This window comes from Cydia amplana, chromosome 23 (assembly GCF_948474715.1).
Source record: "Cydia amplana chromosome 23, ilCydAmpl1.1, whole genome shotgun sequence".
Taxonomy (NCBI): Eukaryota; Metazoa; Arthropoda; class Insecta; order Lepidoptera; family Tortricidae; genus Cydia; species Cydia amplana.
Genome location: NC_086091.1, coordinates 7,797,038 through 7,819,668, shown reverse-complemented (window position 1 = coordinate 7,819,668; position 22,631 = coordinate 7,797,038). Strand labels below are relative to the sequence as shown.

Genomic DNA, 22,631 nt, shown 5'->3' with positions numbered 1-22,631 from the left:
ATTTTTCAATGCGCATTCAGCCAGCAAGGCCCCGCCCCGCTGTTGCCGTCTCGCTCGCGCACTTTGAAAGCGTACACCTTGTCATTTGACCCTTAGTGCTAGCCGTGTGAGGGTGTGTGACAGTTATTTTTATTTTTTGTGTTGAAAAGTGATTGTGATTTTTGTGCAAGATAATAATAGTGTACGAGGTGAGTTTTTTTTTTAATTTTGGGTTTATTTGTAGGACGAAAATTGTTTTTTTTAATTTTAAGCAAAAATAAAATTTTTGGAATAAGATCTATTTACAATAGATAGGTACCTACTTCAAGGAAATATCTACTATTGGGATTTAGAAGCTTTAGGATAAAAATAAATTAAAATATAAATGTTATAGGCAGTTACGCGTACCTACATATAAATAAAAAAAAACATAAAATATGAATACTGTTATTGTTTAATTTGTGTCGTTATTATCATATTAATTTCAATTATACGTTGCACGGGTCGCTACTGAATTTTGAAAATTTGGACCACTCACGATTTATTTACATTTCTGAATTTACATCATGAAAAGAATCGTTTTAAAGCTCTCGTTACACAATCTTCTATTTTGTTCCTAATCTAGATGGAATCGAAGCTACCTATTAGCTTTGCGTCCTAGAATTTAATACTCTTATTGGCACATGTACCTCAGTAAAAAATACAACTTAGGATAAAACTATAGCGACCCGCCCCGGCTTCGCATGGGTTAACAAATTATACATAAACCTACCTCTTGAATCACTCTATCTATTAAAAAAACCGCATCAAGATCCGTTGCGTAGTTTTAAAGATCTAAGCATACATAGGGACATAGTTGTTTTATACTATGTAGTGACAATTGACTGAAGATAAAAGGCGGTCTTATCGCTAAAGAGCGATCACTTCTAGATAAACATTGGGTTACGGAAATAAAACTTATAAAAAAAAGTAGGGTTTGCAAAAACGTATCCAACGTATATACTTAATGTTATAAATACGGCATATGTTTATTAAAATTAAATTTATTACAAACACATTTCAATTAAACAAAAAAGCCACTCTTGTTCGCTTCCGGTACAAAGGTGCCTATAACGCTCGCGGCACTCCTTTGCATTATAAACGACTCGAAGCGATACTTAAATAAATAAATATATAAGTACTTATTTAAACACAAGACACATTACACATTACATACCATTAAGTGGCGTACTAGGTAGAAGAGAGGTCTATGCTTAGCAGTGGGCTATAAAGGGCTGATATGATGATGATGATGATGATTACACTCGAAATCAATGAAAACAGTTCGATTCCCATGTAAATTCCCACACAAAATAGGTTACTTTAAGCATTTCAATTCTCTAGTATCTACTCTAGCTTGCCGTGTACTAAATGAAAGAAACCCGTGTAAAACCATTTGTTTATTTAAATTGAATATCCTCTTCGAATTACTTACCATTCAGTTATGAATAAGAAAGTATAGACATCCTATGTTGTTTTGGCAACAAGCTGATATTTTACGTGGCCACCGAATATTTTCAGTTCATATTTTGACTTGGAGCGCGTGTGTTTTTACACAAAATTCGGTCAGTTTTATGAATTAGGTTGTCCGGTTTCACACGGTTTGTGGTATGGTTGGCTACAGTGTGGTTGCTTTGGTTATGTGTTAAAGATTATTGATCGCATCCGCTTGGAAAAGCTCTCTTTATTTTTTGAAAACAGTGGGCAAAGTTTCATTTTATCTTCTTTTTGCGTTCTAGATCATTAAGCTGGTTTGTGACGTTATTAGCTATTATGGATTATGGATGTTCTGTAATGATATAACTGTACCTAATAACAGTAATAACATTTACTATTTGGATTAGATATGTGTGGTGAATTTGCATGCAGGCGCGGCTACTTTGGCTACAGCATATACCTCAATATGTGAAAAATAAATCTACGAATAATACTTCTCATAATCAGACTTGCTCCCTTAATTTCACGGGAAGTAGTTGAGCCTACGAAAGCATTTTTGCTCAAACTGAAACGGACAACTTACTGCCTTCGTATGTCCGGATGTTCTCCTCTGCAGGCGGATGTCACTTTTTGACAGCTTTTGTAACTTTTGTTAGAAAAGGACTTCCACTTGTAGGTACTACAAGTTACAAGCTTTTGAGAAACGGGCCCCAGGTCGCATTCCTCAATCGATTTTGTTTCCTGTAGTTAGATAAAAAAAAAAGTTGTTAAGTGTAGTTAGATAAAAAAATCTGTCGTTTCGTTTTATGGAAAATTTCTAAATGGCGGAAATTGGCCTAATGACTTAAGTGCCAATAAGGTCTTTTGGCACTTAATATTGTGAGTTCGCTGTGATAATGATTCAAAGAATAATTATTTTATATTTTGACATGTTTTTGGGGTATGCGAGATCTACGGCTCACAGAACCACTTTCTTATGAAACGACATAGTATAATCGACGCCGGTAATAGGTTTTGACTTCAATGTAAACTATATTTTTGACGTAGTGTTCAGCCGCACTGAACAGGGTTTGAGGGTCTAAAACGCAAAACTTCTACTTGTACTAGGTACCTACTAAAACATTTCAAGAGTCATAAACTAATTTCAGACCTAGATATGTCTTATCTCATTGTATTTACAAAATTTCATGATAATGCAACGTGTTATTTTAAAATAAGGACGTAACTACGTATATAGAATCGAGCTTGCTGGGGAGTCTTAAGAAAAACTCTAGTCAAATCATCAAGCCAACTTTATTACCCATGGGGGTATTAGGGTAGTATAAAAGAAAGTCGCTTCCCGCTGTCTGTCCCTTATGTAGGCTTAGATCTTTAAAACTACGCAACGGATTTTGATGCGTTTTTAGGGTTCCGTAGCCAAATGGCAATAAACGGAACCCTTATGGATTCGTCATGTCTGTCTGTCTGTCTGTCCGTCTGTCCGTCCGTATGTCACAGCCACTTTTTTCCGAAACTATAAGAACTATACTGTTGAAACTTGGTAAGTAGATGTATTCTGTGAACCGCATTAAGATTTTCATATAAAAATAGAAAAAAAAACAATAGATTTTGGGGGTTCCCCATACTTAGATCTGAAACTCAAAAAAATTTTTTTCATCAAAACCATACGTGTGGGGAATCTATGGATACGTCTTCAAAAATGATATTGAGGTTTCTAATACCATTTTTTTCTAAACTGAATAGTTTGCGCGAGAGACACTTCCAAAGTGGTAAAATGTGTAACTTCTAAAATAAGAGAATGATAAAACTAAAAAAAATATATGATGTGCATTACCATGCAAACTTCCACCGAAAATTGGTTTGAACGAGATCTAGTAAGTAGTTTTTTTTTAATACGTCATAAATCCCCTAAATACGGAACCCTTCATGGGCGAGTCCGACTCGCACTTGGCCGCTTTTATTAGATGGAGTGATTCAAGAGGAAGGTTTATGTATAATTTGTTAACCCGTGCGAAGGGGCGGGTCGCTAGTATATTATATTTGACATTTACACTGAACCATGGTTGCTATAAAGAATTATGAATTACTTATCACTCGGACAATGATCTAAATAACTTTTTGTTTCTCGTTTGTTATACCTAACAGTAATCTCGTTCGGGGATGAAATCCACGGCCATGGACTGCGGAAGCTGCCTCAGCCCCGCCAGCGACACGGACGAGTCAGAGACTTCGCTGTTCCCCTTCGATAACCAGAAAGGTAGGTTGACAACTTCAAACACATATATTGACACCTTAAAAACCTTTAAGACTTAATAAAATCGCTTACCTGACTAACACCATGAAACCGCCAATCTCGGCGAAGACCTGGAAACTTAGAACAAGGCCACCCGGTCTCGCTACGGGGACCTGCAACAACAAATCAGCATGATATGCACCTACTAGATACATCACATATAGCATCTATCAGACAAAAGACCAACCGGACAACAAAGACCGATTGACTCACACAAATGGTACAAATTACAAAAAAATACATATATTTGTATTTGGTGCTGGATTTAACTAGCCTCGTCTTGGAGGATATAATCAAACGGAGACGCCATGTCTGTAATTTTCTGTACAAAACCGTCTGCCGATTTTTGCGGGGGAGGGGAACGTCAAATGTATGCGTAACGTAAAAATAGCCAGGTCAGATAAACGTCAGTCCATACATTGTGTATGACCGTTGGCCGCCTATTTTCGACAGAGGGGAAAGCCTGTTAATGGCTACTCCATTTAGTTGTATCCTCCAAGAGCCTCGTAATTGGTAAATATCAGATGACGGCGCGTTGTTATCGTAATATGTTCAGGCACTGTTAGATGTTATATTTTAAAGCGTTAAGTGTTAGCTGTTAGTGCTTGAATAGGCTGTCCGAAACATATGACTACCGTAAAATTAGCTAGATGGATACCAACTCGCAAACAAAATAGCTGTCTCTTGATAGCGCCTTTGAATGTGGTCATTATTGGTTGAACAAAAAAAAACCTTTTTATTTAGTATCATTTTTGCTTGAAAACTTACATCAGAATGTAGCCTAACGAGACATTTCTTTTAGACACCAACAAAATGGCCTTCGACAACTACCTAACCCCACAACGCAACAAAAAGTTTCGCGATTGCTACGAGACCAAACTGCCCTACGTCCGCGAATTCAAAGAACTGGTCGAACGCTTCAAAAACAACGAAGAAGAAACATTCGACGATCGCATGCGTTCCAATTTCAACGAGGAAATGAACTATGCTCAAAACGAATCGAATCTGACGCTGCTGCGTATGACGGAACAGACTTTCGAAGTCCCAATTGAAAGGGAAAGAGTAACGCAGTCGTATTTCGCTGAAAACGAGAATACTAGACGGTGTTTAAACTTCAATTTCGAGCAGGTCCAGTGTGTGTGTGAGGCGTTACAGCAGAAGGGTGATATAGAGAAGTTGTCAGAGTTTCTGTGGAGTTTACCGCCGAGCGAGCTGCTTCGTGGAAGCGAAACTGTACTCAGGTATGTTTTCCTTGAAATGTGTGAATAGGAGGATGTGCGGGTTAGTTTTCATGATAATGGGAAAGTCTTTTCAGGGAAATATGATGAATATTGTGTGTCGTAATTTAAAAAAAACATGTGGGGACAAAGTGGGGACTTAACTTGCTATTTTACTCGAAATGTAATAGTTATTCGGTATCTACATTCAATTAAGCTACTTAAATAGGATACCACAATCATATGATTCTGGTGTGCGAACTTTTAAAATCCTATTTGTTTAGGTCGGTCGTATATAGGTACCTACTGAACAAATTTTACTTTGAAACCAACTCAGAAATCACGAAAAAAATTGTCTTGTCTATGGGAGGCCGAAAAAGTTTTCCCCAATTTATGATGGTCGCATATGATGGGAAAATGGTCGCAGAATATGGCGAATCTTAAATAAACCCACTTATATAAAATGCAGTAATTTTAGTAATGGTATTTTTAATACATGAAACTATATATTGTAAATATAGGGCTAAAATAACGCGGTTCTAAAGTAAAATAACCTTTCAGAGCCCGCGCTTTAGTAGCGTACCATAGAGGAGCGTTTCAAGAGCTATACGCCATATTGGAGGCGCACGCTTTCCCGCCAAAACACCACAACGCTCTACAGACTCTATGGTTCAAGGCTCACTACAAGGAGGCGGAGAAAGTTCGAGGAAGAAAACTGGGTAAGACCATAGAGAATGTTACAAAGTTTTACAAGGCTTTATCAAAACAAAATGCAATGCGTTAGTCCAATGAGAGTTGATTGTAAGGAAAAACTTTCATTGTTATATGTATAGTACTTATAGTCTGGCAGGCCATTTCCGTCAATAGAAAAAGCGGAAAATTTAAAAAAATGTAGGCGCGAAGGGTAGTCGTCCCATTTGATTTCGCGCATTTTTCAACTGACAAAGTTGATTGATCGGCTAAACCGTGTCTTGCATTTTACTTGTGCCTAACGCGTTTTTTTAAATGGGATCAAGATTGATAGATTTCTCATAAAATTGTCAAAAAATATAGCTATACTTGGTCAAGCTGATCTTGTCAGTAGAAAAAGGCGGCAAGTTTAAAAAAATGTAGGCGCGAAGGGATATCGTGCCATAGAAAATTTTAATTTCGCGCCTTTATTTACTGACAAGATCTGCTTGACCATCTATATGTCTTATTTTCCAGAAATACCCACCTACCTATTCGATACCTATCGTGCTTTCAGCAATCAATATTTTGGATTTCATTTGAGCATTTTGACAGAATATATAAATCATTGATACCTATTCACGACAATCACGACTTATGTATGTACCTACAGGTGCTGTGGATAAATATAGGCTCAGGAAGAAATACCCGCTACCAAAGACCATCTGGGATGGTGAAGAAACTGTGTACTGTTTTAAAGAAAAAAGCAGGAACGCCTTGAAAGAATGTTACTACCGAAACAGGTACATAACAATGTTTATTTTACTTATGAAATATGTATGGAAACTCAGCGTTGAAATATTATTTAATTATCGCCATACGCACTCGGAAAAACTCTTTTTATTCTTTGAAAACAGTGGGAAAATCGTTTTTATTTTTATTTTTCTACTATAAATTTTTTGTTACATTATAATTTCACATCAGCTAGGCTGGTGAAGCTTTTAAGCGATGATTTTGAATGAGTACTAGGAATGTAGCAGTATTGAAAGTCAATTTGTAAGTTTTACAGTTAGGTAGTGTTTTCTCGCCGCGGTGAGGATTTTTTGTGACATACTTAAGCAGCATAAAGTTTTTTGTCTCTTATGCCTATCTCGGGTTACATATCAGAATACCGAAAACCGATTTACCTAATGTTGAATCACCTATGCTTGATTCACCTATTTTTAATTTACCTAACGATCATTTTACCTAAACATTTACTGACCTAAGTTTATAATACCTAAACTCAAATAACCTAATGGACGAAACACCTAATGAACGATATACCTAATGCCCGTTTTACCTAATGCACGTTTCACCTAAAGCTATTATACCTAATGCACGAAGCACCTATAGCTGATATACCTAATGGACGATTTACCTAAAGCTGATACACCTAATGAACGATGTACCTAAAGTTGATTTACCTAATGGACAAAATACCTAAAACTGTTAGACCTAACGAACGAAATACCTAAAGGTGATATACCTACTGAACGAATTACCTAAAGTCGATATACCTAGCACATACTACCTATCATCTTGCCGAATGATCAAGTGGCAACTCAACCCAATAACACACACATTAACATTATGACAATGAAATGCAAGGCGGTTTTGGCACTTTTTGGTCGCAGTTTACCTAACACGCTCCTCCTCGCTTTGCTCGTCGTCGCACCTATCTCGACTCTGAATTATATTAAATTGTTGTATTTATGTATTTTAAAAAATATGTAGCCAATTGAATTATTTGGTTTATGAAATGTAAGTTATTTCATTCATTAGGTGCATCGACTTCAGGCATTTCGTTCATTAGGTGTATCGAATTTAGATATTTCGTCCATTAGGTATATTAACTTTAAGTAATTCGATCATTAGGTACACCGACTTTAGGTAATTCGTGCATTAGGTATATCAACTTTAGATGTTTCGAGCAATAGGTGTATCAGCTTAGGTAATTCGTGCATTAGGTATATCAACATTAGATGTTTCGTGTATTAGGTATATTAGATTTAGGTATTTCGTATATTAGGTAAATCGGTTTTAGGTGATTCGAGCATTAGGTGTATCAACTTTAGGTAAATCGACCATAGGTGCTCTGAGCATAGGTAAAACAAATGTAGGTGAAACATGCATTAGGTAATGCGTTCATTAGGTGTTATGAGCTTAGGTTAATTGATCATTAGGTATCTAAAAAAATAGGTGAAACGAGCATAGGTGATTCAACATTAGGTAAATCGATTTTCGGTATTCTGATATGTAACCCTATCTCGATAGGCAACGCTCCAGATTCTACACTCGTCGTTCAATTTGGGAATCTTTTGCTTGGGTCCTAATTTACACAACTAAGTAGATACAGTATGTACCTACATTGCTCCCATGTATATCTAATATTTGTTTCCCCAGGTATCCGACGCCAGATGAGAAGCGAGCACTAGCGCGCAAGACGGGTCTGACTCTCACTCAAGTCTCTAACTGGTTCAAGAACCGTCGCCAGCGAGACCGAACACCGCAGCAGATTAACAGACCGTGAGTATTTTACTACTTTATCCCAAAGAACTAGAATAACTATAGAAGTCTGACTTCTTCTTCTTCCTCGCGTTGTCCCGGCATTTTGGCCACGGCTCATTGGAGCCTGGGGTCCGCTTGGCAACTAATCCCAGGAATTGGCGTAGGCACTAGTTTTTACGAAAGCGACTGCCATCTGACCTTCCAACCCAGAGGGTAAACTAGGCCTTATTGGGATTAGTCCGGTTTCCTCACGATGTTTTCCTTCACCGAAAAGCGACTGGTAAATATCAAATGATATTTCGTACGTAAGTTCCGAAAAACTCATTGGTACGAGCCCGGTTTGAACCCGCGACCTCCGGATTGCAAGTCGCACGCTCTTACCGCTAGGCCACCAGCGCTTTTATAGAAGTCTGACTCAGCTCAAAATTGACTTTACGGGAATTGTGCCGAGGCTGCCGCGAGCGACTCTACTGTACTGAGGGGCTACCGGGAAAATCGCAAATTGCGGGATTTTTTCCCTGTCACTCCAATTACGCCTTCATTGGAGTAAAAGAGAGAGATCCCCGCAATTTGCGAAGGTCTGACATTTTTCGAAGTCCAAAATTGTATTGAAAGCTTCGTCAAAACGCAAATTTCCAAAATGAACTAACTCCGTCCTTAGAAAGTTAATAAATACATAGTAACTTTTGTATTGATAATATTAGTAGATAAGTATTACCTATATTTTGGATTGGAATACAATTTGTTAGTTCTACAGTCAGCAGCAGAAGTTGCTAAGGGGTCGAGGTGTTCAAAATGAACTTGACGCGACTTTATTTTTAAGAAAATAAGAGCGTGTCAAGGTTATTTTAAACACCTCGCCCGCTTGTAACTTCGGCTGCTGACTGTACTAACTACTCCATACGGCCACCAACTATTATTTGCCTGAAACAAAAGTTAAAAACAAATAAAGTCAAATTTATGACTTCCTATGAAAGCTCCCTTGTTATCCTTTGTCGGTCCACGTAGTCTGTAGAGGTCATTTCAACATTTAAAAAAAAGCGGCCAAGTGCGAGTCGGACTCGCCCATGAAGGGTTCCGTATTTAGGCGATTTATGACGTATAAAAAAAAAACTACTTACTAGATCTCGTTCAAACCAATTTTCGGTGGAAGTTTACATGGTAATGTACATCATATATTTTTTTTAGTTATATCATTCTCTTATTTTAGAAGTTACGGGGGGGGGGGGACACACATTTTACCACTTTGGAAGTGTCTCTCGCGCAAACTATTCAGTTTAGAAAAAAATGATATTAGAAACCTCAATATCATTTTTGAAGACCTATCCATAGACACCCCACACGTATGGGTTTGATGAAAAAAAAATTTTTGAGTTTAAGTTCGAAGTATGGGGAACCCCAAAAATTTATTGTTTTTTTTCTATTTTTGTGTGAAAATCTTAATGCGGTTCACAGAATACATCTACTTACCAAGTTTCAACAGTATAGTTCTTATAGTTTCGGAGAAAAGTGGCTGTGACATACGGACGGACAGACAGACGGACAGACGGACAGACGGACAGACAGACAGACATGACGAATCTATAAGGGTTCCGTTTTTTGCCATTTGGCTACGGAACCCTAAAAAACAGACGCTGCAGGTTCAAACCAATGTCATTCTAAATTCAACCTTATCACAACTGCTTTGAGTTTAAAACTTATAAAGTTCCGATCTTATTTTGGGTCCTTTCCACGTTCAAAAGACGTTATGTTTATTAAATACTTCTTTGCGTTCGCTGCGAGATATTTTGAAATCTATTCCCTTATGTTAAAGTGTATATTTCAATGTCTCGTTGATTGTTTGGGCGTGAAGTATTTTGTTTTGATTATTTTAATTTGAAATGTCGATAAGGCGAAGTTTTTGGTGACTGAATTTGTACCAGTAGCAGGCGTGTCTCACTCCGCGATTTCGTCGCTTTGCTACAGGTAGCTAAAAGTACATCCGTTCGGCCTCAATTTCGGGGAAAGCCATAAGCCGCGCGTGGCGCTGTCGCCACCTAGCGGCCATATCTGTGCTGATCGTAACAGACGCGTTTTGTTAAGAGAGTGAGTCTTCTGTACCTACTTAGTACTATTATTTATTCTGTGCCAGTAGGTAGCTATGTATGTCCAGTTAAGTGTAAAAAAAAATGGGTGCATATAACTTACTCTCAAAAATCTGTCCCATAGTTCTTTCGCTGACATAAGACCTATGGGACATATTTTTGAGTATGATTTGTGCACCCATATTTTTACACTTGACTGTACTTACTATATACCTACCTAATGTCTGTCTTTGTGTAATGGCGGCGGGCTTGAAGTCGAGCTACATTGTTTATATTTAGTCTATTATTTTTTATGGACTTGAGTACTTAAACTTAGGTGCCTAGGTATTTGGAAGGCCAGGTGGTCTCTGAAATGTTGCTTTAAGTCGGATGGCATGTGACTTTCTCAAGCAAAAGGTACATTTTCAGTTTTTGAATGATAAGGATGAATTATCATTGCATTTCTATGGCAGTAGCGATTTATTTGAAACTTGCACTCGATTAATCCACGATTCTGATCTTACTGATTCTGAATCAACTGTAGGTATACTTTACTAGGTAATACCTTTACAAAAAAATAATCTTTATCCGATTTGGTCCTAAATACCGACAATTATTAAGAACCTCATCCTTTCCAAATTGGCTATAAGTGTAAACTAATAACGGAAACCTGAACCTCAATACAGTTTGCATTAAAACTGAAATAACTATTTTAAAGAACCTCGTTTTTGGACAGATGAGTTAAATAAACTCAATAATGTTCAAAAGCACGAATTAGTACGTGAATGTGACCCTCATTAACAAACACATGTTTAAATTTTAAACTGAATTCTACTAACATATTACTTTCCCGCCCCCAAGTGACTTTTTTCTGAAGTCAATGTCCATTGTTTCAAAATGCAACTCATTAATCAAGGAGACACTTCGGGTTTGGTTGACCACATGTGCTTTTGTTGAAATGACCGGTAGCTTATTTAGATTTTATTTTGAGAAATATAAAAAAGATTTTAAAAACGGTCTTTATTAAATAACTTTGTCTCACGGAGCCGATAAAGTTTGTACTGTTAAAGACCTGTAAAAACATACTTTCCTGTAAAGACATTTCATTTACTTTTACTGAAAAAAAAAATTGTTAGGTAAACTTTAATGTTTCACCATAAGTCTCCGATTTGAAACATATACAACAATAGGTACATATTTTAATCTGCCCTGCCAGACTGCCGTACCTAAAATACGACATCATGGGTTTGAAGCTACAAAAAAGAATTGGACCATTTTTATTCTATTTTAGCTAAAGGCGCCAAATTAAAAAATAGTAGTTTGTGTTACAAGGGATCAAAATGATATATTTCCGTCAAGGGCGTAAGTACATTGAATCCTGAGCGTAATGAGGGATTCAAGTGTTAACGCCCAAGACGAAATAATTTTGATACCGTGTGACACATACTGCTTTTCACATCAACTATGAGGAAAATAAAAAAATCTTAGTGTTGACACAATCTGATGCTTAAACAGATTATTTAAGCTAAAAAAATAATGTGCAAAAAAATGTAATAATAGTGTGATAGAACAGAAAAGTGTTACTTTGTACCCTCCTAGCAGGGAGGAAAAGTGCCACTTTGATCCCTCCTAGCAGGGAAGAAAAAGCTCTTTTCCGAATAGGTGGTGTGAAAAAATGTTTGCAGAGTCGATGTCCCATAAAAATATGAATTTCGCGTCTTTTTCTGCTGACAAAGTTGGCGAAACAGAGTACAGTCTTTGTTAACTACGGACCCCTAAAACAGAAACAAAACCAGACTGGCTGGAAAAAAGAACTTGCAGCCAAAGTCCCTCATTGGCCACTTTTGAATCTCGAATGTTTTTTTTGGTATTGTTTATAATTTATGTTACCTACTGGAATTTTATGTTCGAGACGTGCCGTTTCGTTGAGGGCTTTTATTTATTTCATCGTTTTGGGGTCATGTACCCTGAGGTAGACGGTTCGATACGCTAATTAAGTAGCCGAACTGTAACATTTTCAAAGAATATCCATGTATTTACCTAAAATTGAATGCCAATTCCTGTGTAAATATTATGGTCACCTACCAATATATATATATGTTAATTTCGATTTAGCTTTAATATTAATACAGTTGAATATTATGAGAAATCAGGCTCGCGAAAAAAGGTATTAGTGCGAGCGCCACACATCAATTTTTAATTCAATAATATTGTCTTCGGTTAACGCGATTGTTACTCATGAAATAAAACTATTAAAACGGATTATATCGCGTATATTGAATTTATACTACATCCCGACTTTTCGAACTCTGATGATCAACCGTGGTCAACGGGTGACTCCACGGGGTGTCAGCCGTTGACTACCAAAGAGAATATAATCACTATGTTGACTACGAACGCCTTCAAATCCTTTACGGAACGTCGGGATGTAGTATAAATTCAGTATACCTACGTCATATAATCCGTTTTAATAGTTTTATTTTATATACATTCATTTTCCAAGGAGAATCTAAAGGCCAAATTTTGATAATTTCTCTCTGTTGCAATAAATCGCATGCAATTTTAGATACATTACATATATCATTGTATTGTATTGTATTACCTACTGCATTAAACCGATCGATTGAATTCGTTACGACAGCTTAGTCGACTTCATAACTAAATTGCATGCGATTTGTCGCAATGTCTATAAAGCCCTTTGAGTGGTACAGCCAGTGGCCATCACTACATAGTATAAAACAAGGTCGCTTCCCGCTGTCTGTCTCTATGTATGCTTAGATCTAGGGTTTGCACGACGGATCCGAAATGTATGGGAAGATCCGCGGATCCGGATCCAGATCCGGATAATTTCATACATTTAGGATCCGGATTGCAAACCCTACTTAGATCTTTAAAACTCCGCAACGGATTTTGATGCGGTTTTTTTAAATAGATAGAGTGATTCAAGAGGAAGGTTTACGTATATAATTTGTTAACCCGTGCGAAGCGGGTCGCTAGTGACCAAATAAATATAACAATAATATTTTTTATTTCAGAGAGATGCTAGTACCAGCCCAGTACGCGGGCCCACAGGGCGGTCTCGCTCCTGCCCTGCTGCCCAACTCCTACTACCACCAGCTACAAGAACCTACCCATTATCTTAGTAATGGGGCATAAGTTGTATCGTTAGGTGTTTCAAATATACTGTCCTTCCATTTCAGAGAGATGCTAAGTACCAACGCAGTACGCCAGTCCTCATGGCGTCCTGGCAGCTCAAAAATGAATGGGGTTGGCAACTGTCAACGGTTTGCATAGATGGCGCCATCATAGCTTGCCCCTTTTTATATGAGATTTAGCTTAAAGGGCTGGCATCAAGGGCATTAAAAAAAACAAAAAAAAATACACAATAGGCTACATTCCTACTAGTCAAATCAGCTTCTTTTTTAGAACTGTCAAAACGATTTGCTAATATGGAATTTATATGAAAACAAATGTAGTGACGTCACGGTAAACTCACCTACTTTTTATAATTCAATCCGACTTATTAAATACAAATTGTGTTTAAAAATAGCTGCTGTCTATGTTTTTCTAATAATTATCTGGTGCTTTATTTCGTGCACGGTTTGAAATAATTTATTCTAAGTACAGGAAACATCCCTATTCTAGGGATTGACAGGGCAAGCTAATGGCGCCATCTGCTAAATACTTCGACCGGCCAACCCCATCGGGAATGTTCCTTCGCCAATGATCAAGCGTGTGCCAATTGCATCAATTTTGCCATTTACACTTGCAAATTTGTATAGTTCGTTTTTTTTAGCATTAGAAAAAGACTATACGCGATCTTGACGTGTCTTTTTATTGAAAAACACTTTTAAAAAATAAGTCACGGCAAATATGTAAGGATTATGAATCATAATTATATGATTATTTACATTATTTTGCTTTCATAAGTAATAGTTACTTTTTTTTTAAAAGCGTTTTTAAATTAAAAGACACGTCTAGTTCGCTCTAAGTCTTTTTCGAATGCTAAAAAAACGAACTATAAATTGAAGCTTTATAAAATTGGGCCTGATTGGGCCTGGAGCGTTACGAAGTTCTAATTTCAAAAATCCATTTGCTCGACTCGGGTTTGATCGTTCAGTAGATACGTATGTACATAACTACCTACTGACTGGTTCCAATTAAAAAATGGATTAGCTACTGAAAGACTAATGGCCTCTACAAACGTCACCGGTAATCGCATACGATTTGCAATACTTCATTGCCTACCTACATTGCGGAATTTGATCAATCGATTGAATTCTTTACTCCTACAGCCTGTGATTACCAAGCCAGCTTTGTCGGTAGAAAAAGGCGGTCAATTTGGCTTGCCAGGGAATACCTATCTAAAATCGTAGGTACATGCAATTTGTTGCAACGTCTGTAGAAGCCAGTAGAAGCCTTAAAACGTAGCCTCAATCTAAACTGTTGCTATTTTTTCCACTTCTTTGTAAAAATGCAAAAACAATGCGTTGTTGTAAATATTTTAAACTAGTTTTTAAGCAAAAAGATTTTATTTTGTTAACTCATTTAAGTAAGTAATAGAACTGATTTAATTATTAGAGAGTTATATCCTACTATTCCTCATGTTTTACCTCATTTAGTACCTTCTAGTGTTAGCTTGTAAGTATATATATTTTCTGACATACTATTTACCCACTGCTACAATTATATTATATAGCTGGTCAACCAAATCTTGTCAGTAAAAAAAGGCGCGATATTCAAATTTTCTATGGGACGATATCCCTTCGCGCCTACATTTTTCAAATTTGCCGCCTTTTTCTACTGTCAAGATCTGGTTGACCAAGTATATGTGACAGAACATTTAAAATGGAATTGTTTGAGACTGTAAAGTAAATGTAGAGAGAGACCACAATAAAGCTAAAGCTGCAACAGATGGGCATACTGGACCGCGACTTTGGTCAGGTCCGACTGGTCCGAAGCAGGTCACATCATATGGAAGGTGGTCCGCCGAACGTTCGTTAAGGACGCAGTTATAAGTGAGAGCGAGAAACACTGCACCGAGGTCGCGGTCCGGTGCGCCCGCCTGTGATGGCTTTAGTAATATCAGTAATATCGATTATCTCGATACCATAGACCTTTTCTGAGCGTTTCAAATGGGGTTAGCCAGTAACCTGAGAGTCTACCGCGAAGATTGAAATTTCACCGTAGACCATCTTTGGTCAGCCTTTCGTATCTATTGTGACTTAAGGCGCGCGGTCTTAAATTTATTTTGAATTTTTGATTTCTTATTATTTTTTAATCCGACAAATTCTGTCTGGTCTAATACAGTAATGATATTGATTTTGTATGATAGACTGTTTTTTACGTGCGCGACACGTTTTTTAGTTAATGGCCTTATATTTAATACGGCAAGATGTTGATATCAACTAAAAAAAAAGGGCAAAAAATAGGCGTGGAAGTTTGCTTTTACTTTTAATACTTACATACAGTAGTAAACTTGAGTACCCACTTTGATGGCAAAGATGATGAGAAGATGGCTTTGATGACTAGTATGGACTAGCTGCTCAAAAAAGTGGATAAGTACTTTAGCACCCTCCACACTAGTGCGCGAATCGCGGCGCGAAGCCGCGAACGCGAGTGTGGAGTCGTTTTCGCAGACAGCGAAATCGACTCCATACTCGCGTTCGCGGCTTCGCCCGCGATTCGCGCACATAGTCTGGAGGGGGCTTTATGTTAGGACATCAACTGTACCAACATATTTTTTTCGCGCCTTTTTATATTGCCATATTTAGTTTAGGTTATTAGCCGTGGAAAATGTGGAAATAGGCCACTTACGTGTAGACTAATAATTTGTGTGAACTTTAAGGTGCTGTTTATGTTTCAAATGATTACATGTATTCTAGTCTACAAGTGAAATAAAGTTCTTAAAGAATTATCATTTGTTTGATTTGTAAAAAAAAACAAAATAAAAAAGTTTTTAAACCTAGGTAGGTACTCAAAATTACTCACCAACTCAACTCCTACTTATTTTATTAGAAACATATTTGTCTCACAGTGAAACCTGTTCCTTTTCTCAATTATACCTATTAGTCCTATTACACATAGTCTTATGTTGTTGAGCATAAAGTCATAACAAGACGAGCTGGGCAAATCGACCGATTTGATCAGGAAAATAATTGGCGCCAATCTTATCTAGCGTCCACACGTACAAATCACCAATTTGCATTCCATAGATACTAACTTCGAAAATTTGCATTTTTGTGTCCGCACCTACTGATTTGATCGGGGAATCAAATTGGCGTTTGCGTCCGCACGGCCTGATTCGATCGGACAATTTCATTAGATTGGCGAAACATTGTCTCGTCTGGACTCTGGACCCCACTTAAGACTTTCCGGTCGGTGCTACAACTATTGTCAAGTAGCAGTACTGATAATTACGCTACTCGATGCTAGATGTCGACACTGAAAATAATAGTATTATTGGTACCAAAACTTATGTATGGAGTGAGCACTCTTGTCTTACTATATTTCTCTATGGCAGTATTATCGTTTTCTCAAACAAACCTATATACGTCATCTGTCACTCTTGCGTCATTACCCAGAAATGTCATAATAAATTGCAGTTTGCTGTGCTAATTTTCTTTGTTTGGAAAATCAATTCTAATTATAATAGAAATAACTATCACTAACGACACGATAGACGAAATTATTACGATAGTTACCAGTTTAATTTATCATCAGTGGATATTTTGATTAAATGACGCCATTGCGGAAGTAAATCAAAGATGAGCGATTCGAAATCTTTCGTGAATTTTTCCTGCCAGCGATGTCTTCAGCCTTTAAAGTTAGATGAGTCTTTGAACAACTTGGGGGAGCATACTATTGCCGATTTGACGCTGCAGATTCGTCGCAACAATGAAACAGATTTGGATATGCAATCATCGAGCTTGGAGCATTATGTGCCCCCGTTTCGTATGTCCGAGTCAGGGAATGGGGCTAACGGGTTTATGGTGATATCGGATGGTTGGGAAACTACCTCTGTAGGACACCAGTTGCACGTAAAAGCGACTTTATTTGACTGTTTATCGAACAATTCTGATGTGGACCATCCATTGTGTGATGAATGTACAGACACGCTTCTAGAGCTTATGGACAACCAGTTGAGATCGACTGAAGCGGAATGGAAAGACTATAATGACTATTTAAAAAAGCTAGAGAATGATAAGGAAGATTTAAATTTGGAAGGACTTGAGAAAGAACTCGAAGATATGAAGCAGGAACAAGACAGGCTTTTAAAAGAGTTATCGTCTTTGCAAAAAGAAGAAAAGGCTATGAAAGACGAAATTGAGATTCAAGAGAAGGAGAAAGAGAGATTGGAAAAAGAGCAGGATGTCTATTGGAGGGAATATACGAGATATCGCAAAGATTTGATGATCACTGAAGATCAGATGAAGTTTTATGAATGTCAGCTTGCGTATACTCAAACTCAGCTGGAGAAGCTTAAAAAAACGAATATTTTCAAAGCAACATTCCATATTTCGGATTCGGGGCAATTCGGCATTATAAATAACTTTAGACTTGGACGATTACCTACTGCTCCCGTCGACTGGTCAGAAATTAATGCAGCTTGGGGCCAAACTGTGTTACTACTCTCATCGTTAGCCAAGAAAATAAATTTCTGCTTCCAGCGATACCGTCTTGTGCCATTCGGGAATCACTCTTACATAGAAGTATTAGAAGACCAAAAGGTCTTACCGTTATATGGTTCTGGGGGCTTCCGGTTTCTATGGGACACAAAATTTGATGCCGCAATGGTTGCTTTTCTGGATTGCCTGCAACAATTTAAGGAACAAGTTGAAAAGGGAAATACGGGCTTTTGTCTTCCATACAGAATAGATAAAGGAAAGATCGAGGACACAGCATCCCCGCCTCATGCCTATTCTATAAAAATACAGTTTAACTCGGAGGAGCATTGGACGAAAGCTTTGAAATATATGCTGACGAATTTGAAATGGGCGTTGACTTGGATATCGTCTCAGTTTAGCGAGGATAAGATAGAACATCAATAGTACCTTAATCCGCTGTGATATTAGCTTGTATTCTTGTACATTTTAGTGAATAAATGTTACATAATATTGTTGTTTTTTGAACTTGTGGCACAGTTTATTATATTGTCAAGTGCTAGAAATGTATTGTTGTATGATTGATGTATAAAGTAAAAAACTTAAGCCGATTCAGATTAAACTATGGAAATTGTTATTTCTAGGACTCAACTTTTCAAGTATGACTAAAATATTTGACTTGCATACTTTCAGCCATGTTTCAGCCATGTTTTTTTTAGTATTGCTATTTCAAAATTTAGTATATACATAATTAACTCCAATGTGTAGGTATATTGTAAATTTAATAATCAAAGTGTAAGTTGAAGCTTAATATTAGATATTCAATATTGAGATTGACTCTAGCAGATGTGGGTAGTTGACTTGTTATTAGGACAGAAATGGTTGAGAAATGCCTTTGATTAAAAATTATATCATTATGAACATTATTTAGCTGTGACTAATGTAAGAAGCTTGTTATAAAAGTAAATAAATATCAAGTACTAATATAACTATTTATTTTAACCTGACCTCTATTGGTCTAATCAAAAAATATCACGCACGCCAACATCCTTGGTACAAGCTAGCAAATTTAATTACTTACAAACCTTTTATGGCTTTCGTGTAATTAAAAATAAAAGTAAAGGACCATGTGCATTAACTAGGTATCATTTGAGATTTCTGAGCGTTTAATTGTTTTTTGAAGTGTTATGTAGTTGCTTAAATTGTTAGTGTAGGAATTCAAAAATATTTTTGCTCTCCTTAGGTACCCTGTTATAATATGTAGACATGTGTAGATGTATATGAACTTTTTGTCTGCGTTGCTACAGATACAGTTGTGTTGTGGTACCAATGTGTACAAATGTGTAAAGCAACAGATTTACAAATACGTAGGGCAAACCTTGGCTTATCGGTGATACTTGGTAATTCGGTGATACTGCGTTATAATCTTACACAGTTCTCACCATGAGGAAATGCGAGCTATAAAATTGTTGGCAGCTGTTAGTTTTGATGCTTGCAATTGGGTTGGCAGCGATTTAATTGCTTACATTTCAGCATTGTAAGCTCAGCGTAAGATAACAACGAATCATCACCGAATTACCAAGTATCACCGATAAGCCAAGGTTTGCCCTACCTACAGTCGAACAGCAATACAAAATTTGTGTGTACCTATTCATTTTATTTAGTAATTTCTATAATTAATAAAATTAAGCGACATCTATGTAAACAATTGAGAACCTGTAGCATTGTTCACATTTACCTATTCCACATCTGCAACACAGCATGGACAGTGAAGAAGAACCAAAGTCTGTTCACAGATGGCGTCAAATTTTATTTTAGGTATTTATAGTTGGTCAAACCATGTCAAACCAATTTGTCAGATAATGTCAAAAGAACAAAGAAAACTATACTCATCCTTTTGTTTTGGGTGCTAGTACTAGTGTAAGACAAATATAGTATGATTTTCTCTGTCTATGTTTAAAATGAGACAGTCCTTTGACAAACTATAATAGTTATAACAAAGTTATAATAATTGGGTTCGAATTCGTGTATCTTGTTCCTATTACTCCCCAGATGCTTCAATTCAACGTTTAATGAACCACAAGAAAACCATAAAACTCTGTATATGCCCATGTAAGGTACTTCAAATAGTCCAAATAGGTAAGTGTGTTTTCAAATCGTGAGTTTGTTTTGCCTTCGACTGATTCGAACTTAGGTACAAATTATAGGTAGATCTACCACACTGTCTACCACTTACTAATATAATATAATTTACGACTACTTATATATAATCGATACTTACGAGGGGTATTCAAAATATTCTCGGTATGAGAATGAAAACAAACAAGTACGAAAAGTTTGATATTTTTATTTTTCAATATACTCCCCCCCTATGTTCATACACTTAAAAGATCGATCAATTATTTTTTTTAATCCCTCGTAAAAATATTTTTTATCTTTCGTGTAAAAATGCTCCTCCACTGCCGCCTTCAATGCTTCATCGTCAGAAAATTTATTTCCACGCAGATCCTTTTTAAGATTGGGGAGCAAAAAGAAGTCGCTGGGGGCTAAGTCCGGACTATACGGTGGGTGAGTAACAGTTTTAAACCCACGTTCAACAATAGCTGCCTTGGCAATATGAGCAGTATGGACGGGGGCGTTGTCATGCAGAAGCAGAATACCTTTGGTTAACTTTCCTCGCCTCTTTTCTTTAATTACATCCTTTAATTGACGTAGAATGTTAGCGTAGTACTGTCCTGTGATATTTACACCTTTTTCTTTATAATCGTTTAGTAATACTCCTTCACAATCCCAAAATATCGTGGCCATGACCTTGCCAGCTGAAGGGATGACCTTCAACTTCTTGGGATGAGCTGAACCCTTAATGTGCCACTGCATGGACTCTTGTTTACTCTCTGGGTCATAATGATGAACCCAGGTTTCATCTCCAGTAACTATTCTTTGCAGCACCTCATCAGGATTTTCACCGCACAGGTCAATAAAATCGGAACAACAAGCTACACGCATGTCTTTTTGAAGCCGAGTCAGCATTCGCGGAACCCATCTTGCACTTACTTTTGACATATTAAGATGGTCATGTATAATATCATGTACGGTACCAATAGAGAGATTGGTTACTTGTGCTATAGATTTTACCTTCACTCGACCATCTTCCAATATAAGTTTTTCCACTTTATCAATATTTTCTTGTGAAGTAGCTACTACAGGCCGGCCAGTACGGTTACCATCAGTTTGTCACTGACATAAACGCCGTCGAGAACGTAATTTACTTTCTATACATCTCGCTCGCACTCGCATATTTGTGCAAACGGGATGTATAGAAAGTAAATTACGTTCTCGACGGCGTTTATGTCAGTGACAAACTGATGGTAACCGTACAGGTCTAGGGTCATCTTCAATACTCTCCCTTCCGCGTTTAAACTCGCTTGACCACTTTTGAATGGTAGATAAAGAAGGAGCAGACTCACGGTAAACACAATCCATTTCCTCTTTTATGGTTTTTTGATTTTTACCCTGTTTTGTCAAGAATTTTATCACGCATCGATGTTCTAATTTAGTTAACATTGTCAATTCGCACAGGATGTTCATGTTTGTTCAGCAATTGCAGAAAAACAAAAGACTATCTCGGTTCGAATTATACTTTTTTTAAATGTCAATGAATAAACCTTAGCGGCCAGTAACGAAAGAAATTTTAGAAGAGGTCGTAAGATATCAATACCGAGAATATTTTGAACGCCCCTCGTAGGTACAAATTGATTTCAACTCTGACATTATTTGCTCTTTTAGGTACAAATTGATTTCAACTCATTGACATTATTTGCTCTTTTAGGTACAAATTGATTTCAACTCATTGACATTATTTGCTCTTTTACATCACGCTCATACTTAACTATTTATTAATGCGAGCTATAAATACATATATGCGCTGCAAATAACAAATTAATAACAGATTTTAACAGGTGTTAATGGGTCGTTCTCGCATTTCGTGCAAATCGGTGTTTTCGGAAATTTACCAAAAATGTGGTGGCGTTTTCAAATATCTGTTAATGCAAGGTTGTAACATAGGGCCTAAAGTATATGTCTCTCCAATGAACAATTCTAAAAAGATATGTATTTTCTTTATATGTACAATTAACACCCAATTTTTTCATTCATCTCTACATGTAACGCGTGAAGATATAACTTTGACCTACATTTTAACCTTAAGATACTACAAATAGAAAATTCGTTGTTTGTTCAATAAATGACTTATTTAGTTATGTTTTAAATCGTATAATATTAGAAGCTAGAAATAAATAATAAAAACTATACAGCCTTATAAGTGTATGGTTCAAGTATTTGCTATATAGCGAGGGTATATAGCGCCTACCGCCGATGCAACACATTGTTCGTCAGTCAGTTGGCCGCGTGATCTCGTAGCGGACGCCCGTGTGCCGCTGTTAGCGAAAATATATACGATCTCTCGGGTCGGGAAGGAGTGTGGTTCTCGTTAGTCTTCATCGCCATCGCGTGATTTATACAGTAAGTAGCAAGTGTACATTATTATAATTATACGTAATGAAGTGTTTTAGTGTCCCCTTTCAGATGGTTTATTCTGCAAAATTAAGGTCTGATGCCAACTGATGTAGGCGACAAAAACTTCCAAAACTTCATTCATATCGGTTTCATTCACTTCTTTTCCTTCTAATTTTACTGGGAAAGGTAATGAATGACTTAAGAAGGTAATGATAATATATTCGAGGCAGTGCATTTAATGGAAAGAGGCTTAGTTATTATAAAT

At 36.9% G+C, this 22,631-nt stretch overlaps 2 protein-coding genes across 2 annotated transcripts; both read left to right on the top strand.

Moving 5' to 3' along the window:
• Positions 1 to 94: 94 nt before the first annotated feature.
• On the top strand, positions 95 to 13,403 carry LOC134658829 (homeobox protein six1-like). The gene is made up of 7 exons (XM_063514494.1): positions 95 to 188; positions 3,601 to 3,712; positions 4,551 to 4,989; positions 5,527 to 5,684; positions 6,308 to 6,437; positions 8,080 to 8,202; positions 13,283 to 13,403. The coding sequence occupies exons 2-7, from the start codon at positions 3,616 to 3,618 to the stop codon at positions 13,401 to 13,403; spliced, it is 1,068 nt and encodes a 355-aa protein (XP_063370564.1). The 5' UTR covers positions 95 to 188; positions 3,601 to 3,615.
• A 3,429-nt stretch (positions 13,404 to 16,832) lies between these two features.
• On the top strand, positions 16,833 to 18,364 carry LOC134658765 (beclin-1-like protein). Its single transcript, XM_063514405.1, has one exon. The coding sequence runs from the start codon at positions 17,015 to 17,017 to the stop codon at positions 18,296 to 18,298; it is 1,284 nt and encodes a 427-aa protein (XP_063370475.1). The 5' UTR covers positions 16,833 to 17,014; the 3' UTR covers positions 18,299 to 18,364.
• Positions 18,365 to 22,631: the final 4,267 nt, after the last annotated feature.

Excerpts from the sequence above, each read along its gene's own strand:
- LOC134658829 (XM_063514494.1), top strand. The coding sequence starts at position 3,616 with ATGAAATCCACGGCCATGGACTGCGGAAGCTGCCTCAGCCCCGCCAGC. Across the intron at positions 4,990-5,526 it reads GGAAGCGAAACTGTACTCAG|AGCCCGCGCTTTAGTAGCGT; the intron begins GTATGTTTTCCT and ends ATAACCTTTCAG. Across the intron at positions 5,685-6,307 it reads AGTTCGAGGAAGAAAACTGG|GTGCTGTGGATAAATATAGG; the intron begins GTAAGACCATAG and ends ATGTACCTACAG.
- LOC134658765 (XM_063514405.1), top strand. The coding sequence starts at position 17,015 with ATGAGCGATTCGAAATCTTTCGTGAATTTTTCCTGCCAGCGATGTCTT.